Raw genomic sequence first — 21,753 nt, forward strand, 5'->3', positions numbered from 1 at the left:
ATCAATAGGTGAAAGCTGAACTTGACCTTAACACAATGCTGCAGGCTTTATGTACTTCATTACTTTATTCATGCTCTAATTCACATGACTTTACAACAGGGCATGGCTTTTATCAACACCATGTATGTCCATTAGTCTGAAAAAAAAAACAGTACATCATGCTGAAAGATAACACAGCCAAAACTCATTATTTTAAAACAAATACTTTAGGTCAACATTTAAACATTACCAAAGGTGTCACTAAACATCTTTGTCATCTCTGGACAAAATGTGCTATCGGTACTTTTAAGACTGAAAACCATTAACATGATGGGTAAGTGTATTAAGATGTTTGGATAACAGCTGTATGTTACCTGACAATCTTAGGCACAAAATGTTCATGAGTACTCACATCTATGTACTACACAGTGCACTAAACTGAACCAGATTAAACACAGACCAAACTGACTGAAATGGGTTCACAGTTTTGAATAATAGGATAGCATATTTAACTCCCATATTTCTTTTTCTTTATCAGTTAAATGAAGCTCCTTACAGGGAAATGTACTGGTAATGCATGCTTTGATTATACATCTGTTGCCAATATAGGTATTTATATCTCAAATTATAATTTTAATTATTGTTTATAAATTAACATTCTTTCCAAACAACTACAAGCCATGGATTTTTTTTTCAGTATCCAGGGTGGCTAATTGAAAAATGAACAAACTCAGAACAGGCATACACTGTGTGGTAAGGTGCAAAGAGGATGCTAAAAAAGAAATATTGCTTTAAGGCCTGGAAATATTTTTAAGACCATATGAAATGTTAAACAGATCAACAGACTGTGAAAGGAAAACAGGCATGAAACACAGCTGAAGGAACTGATGATGGAATGTGTGACAAAGGGAAAAAAAGTTGTGATGTTACAATAACACAGTCTACCAGATTTAACCCATTTCTTATTGTGACCTAATTAAACACTGTGCATTTGTAGCTGTGTAATACTAACTTATTTGACCTAATAAACTTGGAAAATGACCACTCAGTACAAGGTTATTCACTTAACTTTCAAACATGTTAATAGGGTTTGTTTTTAAATAAAGGCAAATTTCTGGTTAATATAAATTTGCAATTTCATCTTTGAGAGCTGGAGTACAATCCTTAAAATTCAAAACCAGTCGTATATGGCAACCTTAATGTTTAGTATTCAGCAGAGTCGGCAGTATAGCTTAACGCAGTCGAGGCTTGTAACGAATAATATAACAACTCCTGCATGCATAATCGCCTACTTACAGGATAGGTTTTCTCTGTAGGGCATTTATTTTGTACATTTATACAAGCAGGCACACACTCTAACGTGAAGACCTCACACAAGCACACCAGACAGTGTTCAGTACATCCGATTTTAGTGTGAATTAAAAAGTTTGATAAAAAAAATATATATATATTAATTTCCAGATGGGTTTCTAAGTACCCTGCTTCATAAGGTAGTGCACAGGAAGATAAAGACACTACAGTATAAACATATGCACAAAACAAACCAAAGACAAGGACAAAAAGCTAGTCTTCTATCAGACTTTGATGATCGAGTAGAATACAACATGAGGAAAAGTGCAACATCCAGTAACATCAGGCGGTCCCCTCCAGAGTTTACGCATCTTTCACATCTGATACCTCATCCTGCTTGCGTTCAGTCATTCGGGCACATCGTGGACAAGTGGTGGAGTTGTCATAATAACAATCTCTAAGGAGACATAATAAACACCAACAATTGTTGTTGCATAGTACATTATATTAAAGGTGTCTATTTGATTAATGTGTTGTTTTCCCCTTTCAAGTGATAGTTCAGTGTCTGGAAAATGGTGCTGTTCTGCTATCAGGTGTGTGGAATTCATTAATCTTAGTCTTATTTCTCTGGACTAAGACAGATCAGTAACTGGATGTCTTTGAGGTTATTAGTAGCAGCGATGAGGCTATACTTATCTTCACAAATGTTTGCACAGGTTCATCTTAAACTCTCAACAATGACATTATTGGCTGGTTGGTGACTAACCTGTGGAAGACAGCAGAGCAGTCGTGGCAGACTGAGGTGTGACTGTCAAAAGGGAACAGGATGTCGCCCTCCTTACACAGCTCACACACAAATCCTTTGGCCTGACAACGCTACACATACACACACATACACACACACACACACACACACACACAGCATATACATGCACAAACACACACACACACACACACACACACACACAAAGTGGGACAGAAAGTCAAGAGTTTCTGAAAGGATGAAAGACCTCTACTACCTTAGCTAATGATACTAAGGTACCAATAACTTCCTAATAAGTCTTTACTGACAAGGAGAGGTCAGTAGTGTCATCAGACTTGTCCTATGTGCCTTATGTATGAACTCACCTCACAGTCTAGTTTGATGTGTTTAGCAAATGTAGTGTGGATCTCTGTAAGGGAGCAGCTGAGTCTGCCACTGGAGATGTCAATCAAATCCTGTAGTGAGTACATGTCATCATTCTCCACAAAGTGCTGCCGATCTTGTAGCTGGAGAACACAAACACAGTGGAAATCTGTTTACAGAAATGGTCCGCTGCATTATAAAATATATGCCAGTAACCTTTATACCAGAAGACTTTGCCTTACTGAGAGAAAACACAATTTCATGAAGTCATACTGTAATAGCCAATAAACACTCCTGTATCTAAGACTAAAACATTCTTTTCAAATCTTTGAACATATTTTACCATTTTTTGATTTCAACAAGTTTTCTGCACTCTGTACAAGTTCTCCACTTCAACCACACAGTGGTGCTGTTGTAACATACTAGTTATGGGTTACATATGCCTGTGTAGATGACACTTTGACTGCACAAGTCATTTTAATTTGTAGTAAACAGATATTGTAAATAGATCCTGACCTGTAGTAGTAGCCGAGCCTCCATTGCTTCTTTACAGGTAATAAAATAGGGTTTCATCAACAGAATATCTTGACGAAGTTTCTGGAAAACACATATAAACACACACATTACTCTCGGTCTCACAAAAGTTGTTTAATTTTCATCATAACAGCACCTGATGCAACAAAGTGCTAGGATGGGTTGAGCGACAAAACAACTGTGACAGTAACTATAATGAAGGTGTCAATATTTCCAACTGAGAACATAGCGGTCAAAACTATATTAGAACTGTGGAGATTTTGTTTCATATAACTTGAAAACATCTTTACTTCAAACTCCACAATTTCATGTCTTTCATGTCTCAGTGCCTCCAAAAAAAAAAAAAGCAGAGCTACCCACCCTGATCTCCACTAGTTCCTCTACAAAGTTAAATAGCAGCGGGTTGATTTCTTTCAGCTTCAGCACAGGACGTGACATCATCAGAGCCAGGTAACGCAACGAGGAGCGACAAACCTGAAAATGAGACACCACAGACCTAATGAATATACCCACATGAACACACTAATGCACCTTTCATGTTGTCACAGTGACGTGGGTTAAACCTGAATTGGTGGACAGCCTGACTGAGTCAACGCGCATCACCTGACCTGGATTCACGAAAACCTCCCCCTGACCTGGACTAAACTTGAAAGTAGGTCAGATGCTGACTGGCTTTCACAAACAGGCATCTCTATAAGTGATTGAAATGCAATTAAATGTTATTGATGTTTAAACAACATTAAGCCGACTCCCTTTGAATGATTTTCCTAGAATTGACAAAGCTCCTCTAGAGCCACAGAAAACACAATTTCTCAGGTTGTGTGGTATCTCTCATGACTAGTAAATCAACTTTGACCTGTGAAAGTGGTGGAGCGCCCCCTTATATTTATTTGATACTGTAATATAATTGTGTCAGTGAGTAATAACGTATAGAACTGCAGCTGCAGGTTTGAGTCTCTATCAACAGTGACAAACAGAGAGTAACATAAAGTATGCCTCATCAAATGACCCAAATCCTGCTTTAACATGTGTTCAGTAAAACCCACATCTGCTGTTCAATGGGGTGTAACTTAACAAAAAGTCTCAGTGATTGTTATATTATATATAAGATAAAGGGATGTTTTCACATGTTGAGTGAATTTTGCTGTAGCTTGAGGGTACCTTGCGTGGTTCAAACTCCCAGTTGTGGATGACACGAGCTGGGATGATGGCAGTGTCATTCCAGTGGCATGTGCTGCAGTAATACTGGCCTGTATAGTCACACTGTCTGGCCTCGCTTGGCACACCCCCTATGAGATAAATATGGCACAGAATGAATGTATGAAACAAAAAAAAGTTTGTATGTAAATATGTCTGAAAACACCCTCACCCTTAAATATGCAGTATTTAGATATGTAGCAGATAATACATGTAAAAATGTGTGTGCATATGTCTATCAAGCAACCTTGGATCAGTTTAAATTAGTCCCCATATAGCTTTCAGATCCTCTCTTTCCCCATTTCAACCCGCTAAACATAAACCAACACAGTCTACTCACTCAGTGAAATAGGTGTGCGACATTCTGCACAACGGTAGTCTTGCCGGTCTAGTCCTATTTCTGGGCAGATGCTGAGCTCGTATTCCGACTGGTGGCTGACCTTTGACCTCACACAGGGCTTAGTGATCAGGTTCATACACTTACTATGACAACGGTAATAGCAACCTGAGAGAGGAAATGGATAATCATGTGACATGACAAATCTGTTTTAGCACAGCAACATTAGCATTTAAGGCACCATTATGCCCACAGGGTTTGGAGTGAATGACGGTTAACAGCTCCACATTTCTGTTCCCCAGTACTGTATCAGACTGATCCATTGGCTGCAGAGCCTCACCTGTGCAGGTATACCAAGTCTGGATAAGGCCCCAGATGATAGTGCTACACTTGTCACAGGTCTGTTTCACGCTTTTGCTCTTTTCCTTAGAGAAGCGGTGCTCCAGCAGGATTCTCAGATTAGGCTCATCCTCCTCAGGGTCCTTTCAATGGACAAAGAGCAAAAATAACATTTACCTAATGATAGTATTAGTAACACACATGCATTATGGCATTATTTGCCTACAAATTGTGATCTGATACAAATGCAGTAAAATTAAAATATGCAGTACTTGCACTTCTTCACACATTTTCATATCCCATCTGTTCCACTTCCTGAAGTATCAAAGACAAATTTCCATTTCCTTGACAAAACTGTTCTGTTCAACTAAAATCAGATAGCAAACTAATGGCTGCGTTATTATATGACATTAAGTGCTCTGGGAAAATTCCAGCATTGCATATGACATTCAGCTGCTTCAAATGATATGGTTGAAAATTACAAAATATCAGTAATCATTCACATCGGTAAGATGCGGATGTTAAGAAAAAACTAAATAACTGGATTTCTTTTTACTAATGTATGGTTAGTGACATCATTCAACAGGTGCAGCCTAATTCATGAAGAAGTTCATTTTGTGCATCACTGTCACCATGACATGGTGTAACAGTTGTGGTTGGCTTACAGTAATACAATGTCAGCATACCATCTAGACAGTTTTATCAGTGATATCAGAGGTTTTGTAAATGCGGAGAAATTGTTGCGCCACAAAAACACTGAGGCTGGGCCTGGCTGTTGGAAACAAATGAATACACAAAAAACACAGCTCCAAAATGACACATAATATAACCAACATCCTCATTTTGTAATTAGAAGGAAATCTAGAAGAACTGTGCTATTTGAGGAGTTTCTGCAGGCAGCTGCTGACCTCCACAAACTGGTTTATCAACTCATCAGTCTCCAAGAATGTCTGCAATGTTTGCACTCATTTATCTCATACAAGACAATGGCCACAAGGCCAAAGGTGACATTCTCAAAGTTGAAGAAAGTCATCATTTGAAATGTGTTGGTAACACACAATAATCACTGTATAGTTATGAGGGCCCGGCAGGATTTCTTATGATCTCCCCAATTACCTCTCTCACACTGATCCTCACTCATAAGCACCACTATTCAGATACAGGCAAACTAAGAACTATTGAGCCCATTAGGTTAGTCTTAACCTCTTAAATTCTATATTTTCCAAAGTCACTTGAATGCAACATTAACATTAGGGATATGCCTATTCCTACATATTCAAAAATCTGTACAGCTGTGCATTTAAATGGACTGCACTTATATAGCGCTTTTCTAGTCTTTTCAGCCACTCAAAGCGCTACACACTACAGACCACATTCACCCCATTCACACACACATTCATACAGCACATGTTCTATACAATGTGCTTTCTAGAGACAGACACACACATTGGAGGCAAAGGCCCAAGGATACATGCGGACTGGAGGAGTCGGGAATCAAACCACCGACCTTCTGATTGGTGGGCGACTGCTCTACCTCCTGAGCCACAGCCGCCATTTAAGAAATTCTGAAATTTTACTGCAACTGAGCTAACATCAACAACTACAACACTGTGTTATTCAATCCTCCATTAATTCTTTAGTTCCAACCTTGAGCTCCTGCAGTTTGAGACGAAGGTGTATGAGTTTCACCACAGTGTCCTTCTGTCTCTCCGAATGTTCTGGCAGCTCCAAGATCAGCTTCTTACACTCCTCTATGGCCATTTTCAGCTGTTCAATGTCAGATGCCACAAAGGAACCCTGGAGCAGGTGAAAAAGAGCAAAACACATCTGAACACACAGTAAGTTATTTGGAGTTGAGGTGAACAACAGGAATAAGGCATCACTTACCACAGGCCTCGAGAAGTGGTCCTCAGCTAGACCGAGGTCCATGGTCCGATCTGAACTGTGGGTTCTGCTCCCTGAGAAGAGCTCAGGTCTTGATTCTAAAATCAGAGGGCAACATGGAATAAAGCACTGTTATTCTTATAAGCATACGTGCTACAGTCTTGTAAGTGTTCTCAGTCACGCATTCTAATTGCACACATAACTGTGCTCTCTCACAACAATCCCAATACTCAAGACTCAACAGCACAAAATGGATGACTGAAGGAATCGCAGGTAAGTATTTTATGAGTTCTGGTAATGTGTAACCAAGCCAGCTGACTCACAGACTGCTGCTCACCAAGATGAATGAACTTTGAAGTGCTGATCACTATGTTACCATCACATCATGTTTACAATCAGTCTGTCACATGATCATCCATATAGTATGCCATTAATCAATTAATAACAGTGCTAAAATTCTTCTTCTATATATATGGACAACTACTGCCGCTACTATCAACTGGTACAACTAGTACTGTACAAAAATGTGTTTCATCTGTGGTGTGACTGTATGTGTGCTATATGCTTTGATCAAGCAAAGTCGTGACAAATGTGAAATGATTTTGATCCTTATTAGTTAAATAACTTTAACCACTGGCCTAACTTTGATGATAATACAATAAGTGAGATGACAACATTTTTGTTTGGGCTTATGGGCAATTAATCACCGAGATCTGCAAGATCAAAAGTCATTATTCCCATAATCATAATGTAACAGAAATATTGCTTGTTGCTGATCAGGCTCAGGGAGAAACCGCAGCTAAATAGGGGTGAGTGAGTTTGTATTTTCTGATGTATGAGGATATATTGGCTGAGAGGCACAGTAATACATTTTTGTTTTGGCCATTTGGAGCAGCTAAACAAGCTGAAATAATATCTAACATTTCATCATAGAAAGTTGTTATGGCAAACTTGTAGGCAACCAACACTTTTCTGTCCACTGGACAAATTTAAGTCCAGTATTCATCCTTTTCACCACTACCTTTCTGAGAAAGAAATTGTCTCTTTAAGGCGCGGGCACAACGTTGAGCTAGTCACTAACTTTGACTGCCTGCTGTTATTATTCATTGTGAGTGCAACTTTAATAGAATGTGGGACCAGAGGTTAATTTAGTCATGAATATACAGTAAAACAACACATGTTAACACGTGTTAACTGGGGAGGACAAACCCACCTGTGCAGCCTAATGCAATCCTACAAAATAAATACAAAAATAATACAGTACAACTATATGGTTCATGTGTAGTGCTGACCTGAACTGCATTAGATTGCAAGCACTTAGTTGTTTTACTGTACCCCACTTGTATTAAATGGCACAGCAGTGAAATATATTGTTTCTACTTCCCGTGTATAGCTATACATTAGCAGCACTTTACCAAACAAAGTTTTAGCAACCTCCATTCTTTACCTAGCTTGAAGTTTAATTTTAGGCAAACACTCTTCTTGAGGTTTTGTTTGTCTATATGAAAATATTACAAACATTGTGTAGGGAAAAACGAGACAACAACATTTAAAATGACAGCACAATATACAAACAAATTAAATCTGTGCCGAGTTAACACTTACATAACGTGTACGTACTAGGTATCAACAGTGTATCCCGAAACTAAGTAGGATGACTGAAATTTTAATTTGGAAAATAAATAAAAATGTGAAATCAAACAAAGGTGAACTGTGGAATCAAGAAATGAGGGAAGAAATTAAATAAAATTTAAAGAGATAAACAAGCGTTAGATATATAATCTTATTACACATTTTACCAAACTTACTTCCATTTTTCTGAAAAAAATGCAGACAAATGATGTTCTTACCTGCATACACCTCAGAACAAAACATGTTGCATGAATTCAGCTTCTCAGTGGCAGACAGACAGAGGCCAATGAAGCAGAGAAACACAGGCGACACCAATAAAATCAGCGCAGCTAACCCTGTGTCAGGCTTGCCTATCAAATTGACTGTGATCAGACAAAAAGTTCTTTAATTCCTAAATCCCACAATACAGGAAGTGTTACTGTGGTACTGCTTACACTTATGCTTTTCATTTCCTCTGGTTCAGCCACAGTGTTTCCAACTTCCATTTCCATAAGCTTAGAGTTACTCAAACAGCACAGCGTTCTTTATGTATTAGGATCTGTTCTTGACCTGTATAAATATTTGAAGGAAATAATTTTTCAAAATCAGTTTCACAAGGGAGTTACTGCCGCATTCAGTCAGTGATCCACAGTGACATAATCTAAGCACTTAGCAGCTTCACTGTTTGGCAACATAAGGACAGAAAGTTCATCTGCAAGTAAGTGACATTTCGAAAAGCAGAAACCATAATCTCAGAAAACACCTCCCACTGCAGCACCCATCTATTTAGAAAGAGAAATTCTATGATGCAGCTCTGTAAGGGAGCTTACTAGACCCCCTTTCCACCCATAGATCAATAAAATATCAAATCTTTATCCTCAGGCTCTTACAGTGAACAACTCAAGAAGAGTTCAGTATTTCATCCCCCTCAGACAACTGGCAGGGAACATAACATTTGTTATTTTTACACAAAAATGGCAAATAAAATGCCAAATTAACTGGCATCTTTTCACTAATTTTAAATGATGGCTGGATGACTATGTTTAGTAGACACACGTCCCTCCTGACCAAAGTCAGAATTTGCGTCATCGAGATAAGTGTTGAAAAGTGTTAACTTCTTATCCTCACAATTTTACTGACTGGATACACTCACATCAGCACTTAATTTCTGAGTTTTTCCTTGATACAATTGAAATGGGACAGAGTTTTCCTTGAACTGAACAACGTTACAGGAGTGAAAGCAACCTTAAAGTGAGGTCATACTCTACACATGGGAAGGCTGTGTCATGAAGAACTTTGGCAGACTTTACCGTGCTGTGGGGGTGTCTTTCCTCCTTGGGGACCATCTTCCTCCTCTCCTCGATCAAAGGGATTGAGGCGGGTTTGGCGGAAAAGTGCAAGTCTCTCATCATACTCCATTTCATCGGCTACATCTAAGGAAGACAAAATACATTATGGTCACAGGGAGAGGTTTGTTAATTTCTCTTCACTTGTGTTTATGAATTGAAGCAGGAAGAAGGATCATGGTCATCTTTTAATGGAAGGCAGATAGCTAATGTGTTTGCATGGTTATTGCTTAATGTGCAGTGTACTCCCATTCAGATCCCAATTAAACTGCACTGCTCTGAAGTGATCAGCGAGCTGTTCATGTACAATAAAACACCACTCAAAATATATGTTGCATACAAGGAGAACACTGAGCTGCTTGCTTTGGAGCATGTAAACATACTGGACAGACAGTAGCCTTTCACCTAATTAAAATCTGTATGTCTGAAATGAGTGATGCAGTCATTTAGGTTTGTATTAGTCAGTTGAGAGACTTGCATCAGACAGATTTTAAAAAAGAATCGTGAAAGTCTTATGCAGCAGAAGTTAAAAAATCCTGCCCTTTTGTGCCTGCCTACTTCCAAGCATTGGTCAAACTTGAGAAACACTGGATATTTCACTTCCTAAAATGCAGCGCACATGCAGCGCACAACAGACTTTCAGTTAAAAGCTATACTTTCACAGTCCTAACCAAGGGAACGCTGATGACTTTTCCCAAGGGTATTATCTCCGACTTTACCTAGCTACTCCAGAGCCAATGTGTAGTATTCCCATTAACTAGTAAATGGACTTTGATATGATATGAAAAATGGTGGAGTGCCTGTTTATTTATTTATTTTGGGTACAAGTGCTCCAGTCAACTGATATATTACCATGCCAAAAGGATTTGAAACTGGTCCACAGCTCATGATTAAAGCAGGGACTTTTTCAAACCACAACATTGGACTGGTCTCTTATAGAGTTACTTGTGGTCTGTAAGGGACCTGGAAGGGCTAAGTGGTATGAGGGAACCTCGACATGAAAAAATAAAAGATTGTAGTATATGAGGAAAACATGTGATTTACAGTATTGTAGTTTTGAGTATACGTGTTAATTATAATGACATAAAAATAAAACTATATCACTCAATGTGCTCTCTTCAGACAGGACAATAACAACACTGTCATTAAGCAGGCTGCAGAGCTGGTAACAGGAAGTCATTTCCATACAATGAACTAAATATACACGATTTAATTCACAATTTACGACATTTTTATCAAACATATCATGATCGAGCTCAGCGCATGGGGTCAGCCAAGGGAACTCTGCAAAGCCTAAGGCACGTTATAAACACAGACTGAAGACTCATCTCGTCAATTATGACACTGTGTGATAGTCCTCCTGTAGTGAGCAGTAACCTTCATTATGTATCGAGTATTACTGTTAAACATTTACAGCACGGGATAAAAATGAAACCCCAATATAACAGAGCATCAACATCCACACAGAGAATGTCAACAGCCAGCTAACGCTAGCTAGCTAACTAGCCTTAAAAACAAACCCATCATCTGTGGTTTTGGTGTTAATTTCGGCTAATTTGACTGCTCGCCGTCGTCAGAAGCTTACCCCGTTGTTGGCCTTTTTTATCATGAGGGAACCGGCACTGGTAAAATATATTTTATGGTCGACGCTTGCCGTTAATATGAGCTGTTCCCCCAGTGTTGTTTTGTCCCTGTCATCAGCAACATCACAAGGCAAAAAACAGTCAAGTCGTGCGTCAAATAATCTATGTCCGCTTAGTATTTTCAAAATAAAATAATTTCATAACAAACAAGAAATAACATTTTGTGATTAATACGAGTAGTAAGTTGTTAGTAAAATGGTTCCTTGATATCTGTGATTAATAAAAAACAACGCTTCCGTGTCTTGTATTGTGGTGGCATATTAAACTTAATTTCCGGTGTATGGGTGAAACGTTTCATTCTTTTATTTTGAAATCAGCCGTTCGGTCGTTTTCTCTGTTAGAGGAATAGTAGGTACCTACAGTAGGTAACCCCGTTAGAGATGAACAAACATCACCAAAGTCGGCTATACGTCATGACAGGACTTTACCTCCCTTTAATGCACAGACTGCAGCCAGCTCCCACGACATCGAGTAGGCTACTAACCACTCAGCAAATTAGTGATTGCACTGGTGAAGAAAATGCATAGTCATATGACACTATTCATGGTTAGAATTAGCACTTTGCAGCTTTGAAGAAGACAGGAGTTAGGAAACAGCAGCTTCAACTGATTGCGCAGTTGTATCAGTTACCTAAAATTTTTTACAAAAGAGAACATCATACATATCAGCTCACTACAACAAATGCAATAGGTTATGTTTGGCTTATGGAGATTCCATACGATTACACAAATTTGTCATATTATCTACCATTTTCAGACTTAACACACAACAATAACTGAAAATTGACAACTCACTGTAAGCAGTGTATTCATATTAGGTCTGGTATCCTACATACTGCCTATCTATGATTTTGATGGTTGTGGAACAGAGAACACAGAGCCACGGCTTGTGTGAACTACAACAACCTGAGATTGATCTGAGTCATTAACTCTCCTCCGACACGAGGTTTTGCTAATGAAAATATTTCTAGCAACATTTCAGTGGAACATGAGGAGCATAAGGTGAAGTAAATTAAGTTATGTTTTGAAGCTGTGGGGGATTTCATGCATATTAAGTGTAATGCGGAAATATCCTCATCGGTGACACAAAAAACAAGTTTTGACCACCAGTGTCAATGCTAATTAAAAAAATACAAACATTATAATGTTCAAAAGACAGCAGTTCCTGGAAGTCGTGATCATGTGGGGTTCACACTGGAGCCTCTATTTAGAGCGTTAAACAGACAGTAAAGGACGGGGTGGTGGTGAGGATATAATGAGAGAAGGGATTTTTTTTTTTCCTTTTGAAAGCAGCCATATCAGAATCTACTCATATATTTATGTATGTTGCCTGCTTTTTAAGCCTGTTTTATATGTCAGTGGTTATCCTGGTGTAGCAAACTGCTTGGTATACCAAAACAAAAACCATACCATCAGGTGTAAAAATTAAGAAAAAGTAGGCTGTTGCATATGCAGAGTTACATAGCGCAGCCTAAAACAGACCAGATAATCAATTTCTCCGTGTTTAATGACCAAACATGCCTTTGCTCAGGAGAGAGATACTGCGTAAAGGCCACTGTGTTCTCATGAATAAAGAGATCCTCTGTTCAGCGATGTTTTCTGTCACGAAATGCTGTGTTTGACAGAAACATGTGACCCACTTCAAACACAACAGAAATATCTCTTTGCATCACTTTTAACATGGTTTACATGATTAATATGATACATCGCAGATAGCATATTATTATTATTATTATTATTATTATTATTATTATTATTATTATTATAAGTCATACAACAAGTTCATTTCTTGTTGTAGGAATGTGCTATATGATTTATTGAGCACTGATAGGTAAGGAAAGAGACTCCTGAATAAAACTGTATATACTGTACATACAACATACTTAGTTCAGACACTGATCTCTCAAAACTAAGATTCTCCTGCTCATTGAATGACCTGTCTCATCCTCCTGCACAGTGGTGATTAACTGATACAGCTTGTATTCAAACACAAGGCAGTTCAAATAATGTTTGCATTTGTAAGTTTTGTCTGAATCATAAATTCTTCTGTACATCAATTCAAACTTATTTAATTTGATAAATCTGGATTGTATAGCAAAGTGCCCAGTCTGGTGACAACCTCTCACATCAAACTTTGGCTTATAGACACAGGAGCTACAACAGTCAGCTTAAAGCTGGACCAAAATGAGAAACAGTCAGCATCCTGTTTGCATGGCAACCATGGAAAATGAGATTACAACTGGGTATGGACTTAAGACCAGACTGGTCTGGCTCACCACAATCTGCAAGGGGGATACTTTTAAGGAAACCCTAAGAGGCTCTAAACCTGGTAATAGGTTCCCTCAAAACAACAGCCTTTTCCACTGTAATACACACAGGTCTTTGCAGATGCCAAGCAGTCTTTTCAGCGGTCGTCCTGTCTTCTTCTATCCACCAGCTGAATGTGTTATGATGAACATGAACTTGCACTTCACTGCCTGTTTAAGATGGCGTCAACACAAAATAAATTCTCTTGATGAGACAACACAAGAGGATAACAAAGGCCTATAAACAATGCAAGCTACTGTTATGAGCACCTATTGTTATCTTGATGAGACAATGAAACAGTGATCATGGCATAATGGATTGATAGGCCTCTAGATAGTATGGTAAAAACTGTTTTTTTTCATGGTCACAAGATAACGGGCATGATGAAAACAATCACTTCTCTCATTTCAATTTTTGTTTCAGCATTCAGTAATTTTAATTATTTGGCAGGCCACATTTATGCCTAGAGAATTATTTGGTATTTGTATCAAAGTAAACCGTAGTTTCTTTATATATTCTATTTGCGTCCATCCCTGAGGGCCTATCCCTGAGCGCCAGAGCCTTGGTTTCTGGCCATATAGTTAACCCTCAATTATTATAGCTTGAGTGTGTTTGTTGTTTGGACAGCAGCTGTCGAAATTTGTCCATGGTATGAACAGAGCTGCTTTGTGCAGCTAAATGAAGGAAGAAGTCATAACCCTGACTGTAAACATGCCGCTCCCTTGCAAATTATGCACACATTGGTCATTCTTTGAACTAATCAGTGATAATTACTGTCAAGTGGCATGTCCATGCATGTCTGTGTCTGCTTCCTCAAGTTATTTATTTATTATGTGTACAAATGACTGGATATCTACAATAAAACCATAAAATTCATATAACAAATATGAAATATATCCACACAACAAATATGGTTTGTTGAATGTTTCTGTTTGGCACATCAGGGAACAAGACATGTCATGATGGATGGATGGATAGATAGATAGATAGATAGATAGATAGATAGATAGATAGATAGATAGATAGATAGATAGATAGATAGATAGATAGAAAAAATAAAATAGAATAGAAAAAATAAAATAAGAAAGACTATGGAGACCACTAGAAGAGGGATTACAGACAGAGACTATAATATGAACTGGACATCAGTATATGATTGAAGTAATAAAAGGAATGTACCAGAACTAACAGTGCAAAAAATTAAATGAAAAACTGGGGTGAACAATAATTCAAAAATACCTTAGGAAGAATTTTTTTAAAAATGAACTGCAAAATACTACTGACCACATATCCAGAAAAATTCAGGCATGAATTTTCATGCCAATTTCCTCTAAAGTTTTTACTGTTTCACTCTTGAAATATTTAAACTGCAAAATTAAATTTTATTCAGTCATTCGCAAAGATGCTCATGTGAGTGAACTAAATTAAACTTAGTAAATTATGGAATGATTGAAAACAATTAAGATTTTTAATTTCTTCCTTGAGGAACGGATGAGAATTTCTATTTGTTCCAACTAGAAATCCCCTTCCCTTCAATGTGGTTATTTACAGCACAGCAACTGATCTTGATCATGAGTTTAAAAATGGAGCATTTCAAAAAATGTCTCTGTTGTGTTATACATCAATGGCCCTTCTGTCTGCTGGGAGCAAATGTTGTGTTGCATAGATTGTTTCTATGAAGCAGAAAGAAAAGAGTCCATGTTGCATGTAAGTATGTTTAAATTCAAGGACATTTAATTAAGTTCATGTCTGTTGTTCAGCTTATGAGGTACCTAAAAACAGCAGACATAATTTGATAACCTGTATGTCTTTTGCTGTATTTGGCGCCACTGACGCATCCCATGGTGCTAATTGCATGGCCATTTCCTAGGGAATTTACAGATTCTTATCTTGTTAGTGCAATACATGAGTGAAGACTTTGGTTTGGATATTTGTTCTCCAAATAACTAAAACAATCTGTTAGGCAAGTATACTATGTAATAACAAGAAGTAAAATCATGCAAGATATGCTGGGTTATTATTCATTTACCGCAAGCTTCTCTGGTATTGCCCCCTTTATTTGAGACAAATAGACAACATGTAAACAACTTCATGGATTACATAATATATAATATATACAATAACTGTACAACATCATCTTTTTTGACTCAGTTTCAAGTTAACATGTGATGCATGCTGCAGTTATAACCACAGCATGTACAATATGTGTCGACTCAGGTTTACTTTAGAGGATATGGAGGAACAGAGCACCAAAGTCTCATTAGGTTTAAAAGAGCTTATTTTTATGTAGCAGATACCAGGCAACCACACTGTATATCCACAATCCTCTGTATCACCTCCCATGCCAAAAAAACTAAACTAAACTAAACAAACAAACAAAAACCCACAAAATAAAGTTATGGTATTGAGACAAAAATACCACTACAAAAACCACAAAAAGAAAAAGTGACTTCTAATTAAAAATCAACAGAAAACAAACATCATGGACTGAATTCATTGATAACAGTAGGGACTGTGTAGTTTTATATTACTCAGCAGTAAAAACTCTGGCAACCATTATTCAAGAACTAGGCTACAGTGTACAACAGTCTACATTATTGTCAGTATTAACATGCACATTTTACACTGCACGGTTTCCATCATCTTTAATCTTAAATATTTTTGTCTTGGCTGACAGCCTGATCATGGGACCTGTGAGTCTTTTTCCTCTCATGTGGAAACAACTGTCTGAAACCGACCCAAAGCCCTTATAACCAGCACTGTGTGGGAATTAAAAAAAAAAAAAAAAAAAGAATAAAAGTGCAGATTTATTAATTCATTAATTTTTTCTAGCTCCTATTTACAACCAGTCGATAAAATATTATATAGGCCTATAATAATTCTAATTATAATAATTAAAGAGCAAGCTTCAAAAATTCCAGAGCCATGTGTTATGTAGAATATATAACATATGGATATACATTTCGGGACAGTTCCATTTAAAGAAACTGTTAATAAAATCTAGGTTGTCTTTAGGCAGGACATTCGCATTTGCGCCAACTGCAGACAAAAAAAAAACATAGGTTAAATAGTAGAGTATGTTTGTTTGTTTGTTTGTTTATTCATATTTAATAAAAACTTGCCACGAGGCCCGGTGTCTTACTTGTTTGACCTATAGAACTGAAATCGGGCTCCAACTCTTCTATAAACCGCCCCTGTTTTCACATCACAGAGAACCACACAAACTCCCAGAAATATAACTTTGATATGCCTCCTTTCATAAACCCTCTTATGCTCGCGGCCTCAGGCCTGCCATCAGGCGAGGCCATTCATGTGATTTTTTGCATTCTTTTTTTCTTACTTCAGTCATCAGGACATTTATTTTGGGGAAAAGTGATTCCCACCAAGACTGCAGCAAGCCTTTTAACGTGGCATCACACCAACTAAGGCTTTCAAAGCTTTCTTTTTATAGATCATGCACTTCCTGCTCTTTTTCAGTCACTTTATTCTTAAATGGAATAACTTGTGTTTTAGCATCAGTCTTCTCACCAAACCCTTTTTTTTCTCGGATGAAGCGCAAAGCCGCAGTTTGCCTGTTTTTTTTTTTTTTTAAAAAAAAAACAGACGCAAAGTGGAGAACATTAGACCTGATAATTGTGGTGATTATTTCTCTGTAACACATCACATTATCTTTACAGCCTTGCATGTTTTATGCCTGTTTTGTCAAATACACAGTTGACTGACTTTAAACAGGCTGTAAGCTCCCTATGAAATAATTCTAACTAGGCATAATGAGAGACTTTTGTTCAGCTTACTTTTAAACGGAAGTAACCCAATAATGAGCAACACTAACATTCAGTTTTAATTTAATGAAGGAAGAAATATAAACGATTTATTTCCAGTGCAGGTTTTCACTTTCTTAATTTCTCTCTCCTTTAAAAAAAAAAAAAAAGATCTATAGCTTTCAAATGCACAGAGTTGAAATAGATCACATATTTCGACCAACAAAAAGAGGCATTTTATATACAAGACAAAATCCTATTTCAACTACAGGGAAAAAAAACACGTAATGACTTCAACAAAAATAAAATACTCATCAATTACTATAATTTAGTCCAATGACTCTCTTAACAAGGAGAGTCTCAAAACGGAGGCTCTCTCTTCGCTAAGAGAGTCATTACCGGATTCAGTGTCCAGGTGTTTCACAGTGCATGAACCTGAGCCAGGAGTGGTGTAACGCAACAATAAATACACCCGAAGCCATGTGTGGGAGTAACCATCAAATCCACGATGTAACGTACAGAAGTCTTAATCAGAGGTACAGTCTTGGTCTGTCACAGTTTATTTCAGCTTCCGACACAATGTACATTCTGGAGGAAGACTGCCGACGTGGCTGATAACCCGATTTGCTCTCGTTTTCTTCCCGAATGAACACGATGTCACACGCCGAAGCACCAAGAACACAGGACCAGCTCCTGCAGGGTTTTACGCAGCTCCTGGCTCCGGTAGGCGTAGATGAGCGGGTCGATGAGCGAGTTGCAGATGATGAGGATGAGGAAAAGGTTAAAGTTTCGGAAGAAGCAGTTGCAGAAGGGGTTGGTGGGGCAGGTGAGGATGAGGATCAGGTGGAGGAAGAAAGGGCCCCAGCACAAAATGAAGACCCCGAGCAGGATGGTGAGGGTGATCGCTCCCTTCATGCTCGTGGACTGGCGCCTGCTTTTGTGGAAAGCCATGATGCGCCGGGAGTGCACGTGCGCCAGGAGGAACATGTGCAGATACAGCACGGCGTTGAACACCAGCGTGGTGCAGAAGAAGGTTACGAGACACACGATGACGGCGTTGTCGGTGTGGTACACGATGAAGAGGATGCTGGAGGTGATGCTGGCCAGCCACACCACCACGATGATGGTGATGGCGCGCTGCGTGGTCATGATGCTGTGGTAGCGCAGCGCGTAAAAGATGGTGATGTAGCGATCCGCGGCGATGGTGCACAGGAAGGAGAGCGAGGACACCACGGAGCTGCAGATCATCACGTCGATGACGTTGTCCAGGTGGCGCAGCATGCCCGGGTGCACGTCCAGCAGGCCGTGATCGTGGAGGAGCATGAACATGGTCTCCACCACGTTGCTGACGCTGACCAGCATGTCGGACACGGCCAGGCAGCAGATGAAGTAGTACATGGGCGAGTGCAGGTTGCGGTTCCTGATGATGGCCAGAACCACCAGGATGTTCTCCACCAGGCTGATGAGCCCAAGCGCCAGGAAGAGCTCCTGAGGGATGCGGATCTGCACGCAGCCCAGAGAGTGCCGCTCACCGGTAGAGTTCGTGTCGTTCTCCTCCATAAAGTCACTTAAAGGACTGAGCTCGACGTGGAGGAGAGATGGGTTGTGCTGGGACCTGTTGGTCATCTCCATGTCTGACTTCTGTATGACGACTGGCTGGTTTACAGGCTGTCTTGGTGGAGTTTTACTGAGGCACAGTGTCAGACCGTGTAGACAAGTTTCATCAGTTGTCTCTGTGGTTTGGATGGTGCTTCAGCGGGAGCTGTTGCAGTCACACGTCGCCCCACAGCTGGAAAAATCAAACGATTAGTCCCAGCAGCTGTTCAGCTGTTGAAGCCATCAACACCTTAACTGTTAAATATCCACTGTGATGAAATGTTATTACTATTCATTTAATCCATTGAATAAATGACTGACCGCAGCAGTCTGGAGAGCAGGCGTTTTTGTCCGTGTGAAAAGTCCATGAAATATTCTTCTCCATCAAAACGTCGCGCTCACAACTGAGGGGTTTTTTTCCACACAGCGCACCCGACCCGCCCATCGGCAGAACTCCCTGTGTCAGTTCAGACTGTTGAGACCGACATGGTGTGCAGTCCACAAAGTGTCTTTGGTGTCTCGGGAAACGGAGACTGTGACTTGTTTGAACATTTCTCACAGTGATGCAGGATTCTGAAAGACTCGAGGCGACTCCTCCTCTCACGCAAACGTCAGCTGGGCTGCGGTCATGTCTCTGTGGCCTTTTAATGTCTGATGGGCGCAGTTTGTGGAAAAAAAAGGAGAGGAAGGCAGGGCGTTTTCTGTGTGGTTTGCCATCTTTTATCCCCCTGATATGTTTATTTGACAGACGGATATATTGTTCTCTATTAGGCTATTAGGGAGGTGGTTACTTTTATTAATGAAAATAGCAGGAGAGAGCACTTTAAAGCAGCATGTGCGACAATGTCACCACCTCACCTGTCATCCCCTCTCCTGGTCACTGTTTACCGACACTCTGTAAACGTATCTGTGCATGGCCTTTAAAAAGCAGGTTCTTTTGGTTCTTGCATCTGCAATCGACCATCCTACAAGGCCAATCTACAAGTTAAACCATAGGTTCCAGTTGAACACTGAAAATGCTATTGGCTGCTGTGACGGAGAGATCCACTCCTACATCAATTTCAGTGTAAGTTGGAGCAAGTGAAGCCCAGCTGTCTGAATCAGACAAATTAAGCAACCATCTTCCAAAATTACAGTCGGTGCAGAACAGCATTCCCTCTTCGAGTTTCACAGCACAGTTGCTGAGTCGCAGCAGAGGGACACTGAGAGAATTCTGTGCTGAAAAAAATAAATAAATAAATACTAATTTTGGAAGACAGCCCCTTCAGCTGACAAACTCAAACTGCTCAAGCCTCATATTACCATTTCTGAATTTTGGAATGCACTCTTGCAGAGGACTGTGTATGTGTCTGTGAACCCAACTGCTTACACTGGAATTATGAGCAAGAGAAATGAATACAACAAACAAAAACTCTTTATACATATGTTTATGAAAAAAATATGACGCCATCCTTTAATGCATTTCTGGATGTGGGGTTAGACCGTAAAGACCTTCTGCTGCTAATTTAAACGGTAACAGATCTGAGAAGTCATTTGGTTCAAATCCACTGTAAATATTACTGTTGTTGACATTTAGGTTCCTATGTCATGCAAAAATTAAGGTCATTAACAACAAACTCGTGCTTGTTAGTTGAAGGGATGAACTCCTCAGCTGAATAAAGCATGGTAATCATACATGTACCATCTGTCAAAGCTTGTGACGGCGATCCTGACCTATTCAGAACAATCCATGAGGGTGTTTGCCATTTGAGCAGCGTTACAACTGTTTATAAGGTCATGAGTACAGAGTGTACTAGTTCAATCGTTTTTCTGCCTTAGACAAGAAGTGCAGGTACAAAGAATATTTAGGTATACAGTATCCTTTACTGTCTTTGCTGCAATCCACAGGCCTTACAACTGATCCTGAGCAGCCTAGTGACCATATCTGGTCATTTTCCAGCTTTAAAGATGTCAAAGTGTCTAGTTTAAAACTTGTCTAAATGAAAAAGTCATCTAAATGAAGTATTACCACTGTATTAAAATCATTTAAATGAATTCTACCAGCTTCACAATTAAATATAGTCACCTCAACACCTGTAAAACAATGATTATATGTGACCTTGAACAAACATCGGCCCGTTTTAACCTCTGCAGCAACTGTACATGTCTTTTGACCTGTAAATCATTACATAAATTATTACTGAGACCTAAAACCAGTTGACATTTTCATACATGGCCAATTGTCTGTGCAGCAGTGTAGCAACATTAGAGTCACATCAGACATCCTCTGACCCCCACACACAGCTTCCTCTCAGACACTGTTATGAAAGCCTTTCTATACTGCCAACAGATCACATGAAAAGTCCACACAACCTCAACCATAGCTCCAGGTGAACTGGGAACAATGACATCGTTTGAATATCAAGCACAGTCACACATATCATGTGGCTGGCCGAGTTAGTGTATAGACAGCTACAGTTTGTGTAGAGGGTGATTTGTTCAGCGCCTTCATAGAGACCATGGAGTTCATTGAGAAGTATATATATATATATATATATATATATCATGAGACAGTAATGGTGTAATGGTTTGCACACTGTTGCACATCTTGGCATCCTCCATAAACAACAATGCAAGAGTACACACCTGGGGAATGGTGAGAAGTAGCAAATGATGTAAGTTAGAAATGATAAATATTTTGTTGGTGTGCTGCTGTAAATATACTTAGTGCCTCAAGTGTTAACTGCAGTGAATCAGCCATCTTCCAGCGAGGTTGTGAGTCTATGACAGAGTTGACAAATAAATTAAGGCTAAATTTAGAGAAA

The 21,753-nt window shown here is 39.1% G+C and overlaps 2 protein-coding genes across 3 annotated transcripts; both read right to left on the reverse strand.

The window, feature by feature from the left end:
- Positions 1-46: 46 nt before the first annotated feature.
- def8 (differentially expressed in FDCP 8 homolog) lies at positions 47-11,359 on the reverse strand. Of its 2 annotated transcripts, XM_018667918.2 has the most exons (12): positions 11,229-11,359; positions 9,608-9,730; positions 6,690-6,784; positions 6,450-6,599; positions 4,804-4,945; positions 4,467-4,631; positions 4,091-4,218; positions 3,290-3,403; positions 2,912-2,992; positions 2,398-2,538; positions 2,036-2,145; positions 47-1,726 (listed from the first exon to the last, which is right to left on the reverse strand). In XM_018667918.2, exons 2-12 carry the CDS (start codon positions 9,714-9,716, stop codon positions 1,633-1,635), a joined length of 1,329 nt encoding a protein of 442 aa, XP_018523434.1. In that variant the 5' UTR covers positions 9,717-9,730; positions 11,229-11,359; the 3' UTR covers positions 47-1,632. The 2 variants fall into 2 exon arrangements, with proteins under 2 accessions (XP_018523434.1, XP_050933876.1); XM_051077919.1 differs by lacking the exons at positions 9,608-9,730; positions 11,229-11,359 and adding an exon at positions 8,537-8,692.
- A 5,828-nt stretch (positions 11,360-17,187) lies between these two features.
- On the reverse strand, positions 17,188-21,666 carry mc1r (melanocortin 1 receptor). Its single transcript, XM_018667992.2, has one exon. The coding sequence runs from the start codon at positions 18,983-18,985 to the stop codon at positions 18,011-18,013; it is 975 nt and encodes a 324-aa protein (XP_018523508.1). The 5' UTR covers positions 18,986-21,666; the 3' UTR covers positions 17,188-18,010.
- Between the last annotated feature and the right edge of the window lie 87 nt (positions 21,667-21,753).

This window comes from Lates calcarifer, linkage group LG2 (assembly GCF_001640805.2).
Source record: "Lates calcarifer isolate ASB-BC8 linkage group LG2, TLL_Latcal_v3, whole genome shotgun sequence".
Lineage (NCBI taxonomy): Eukaryota > Metazoa > Chordata > Actinopteri > Centropomidae > Lates > Lates calcarifer.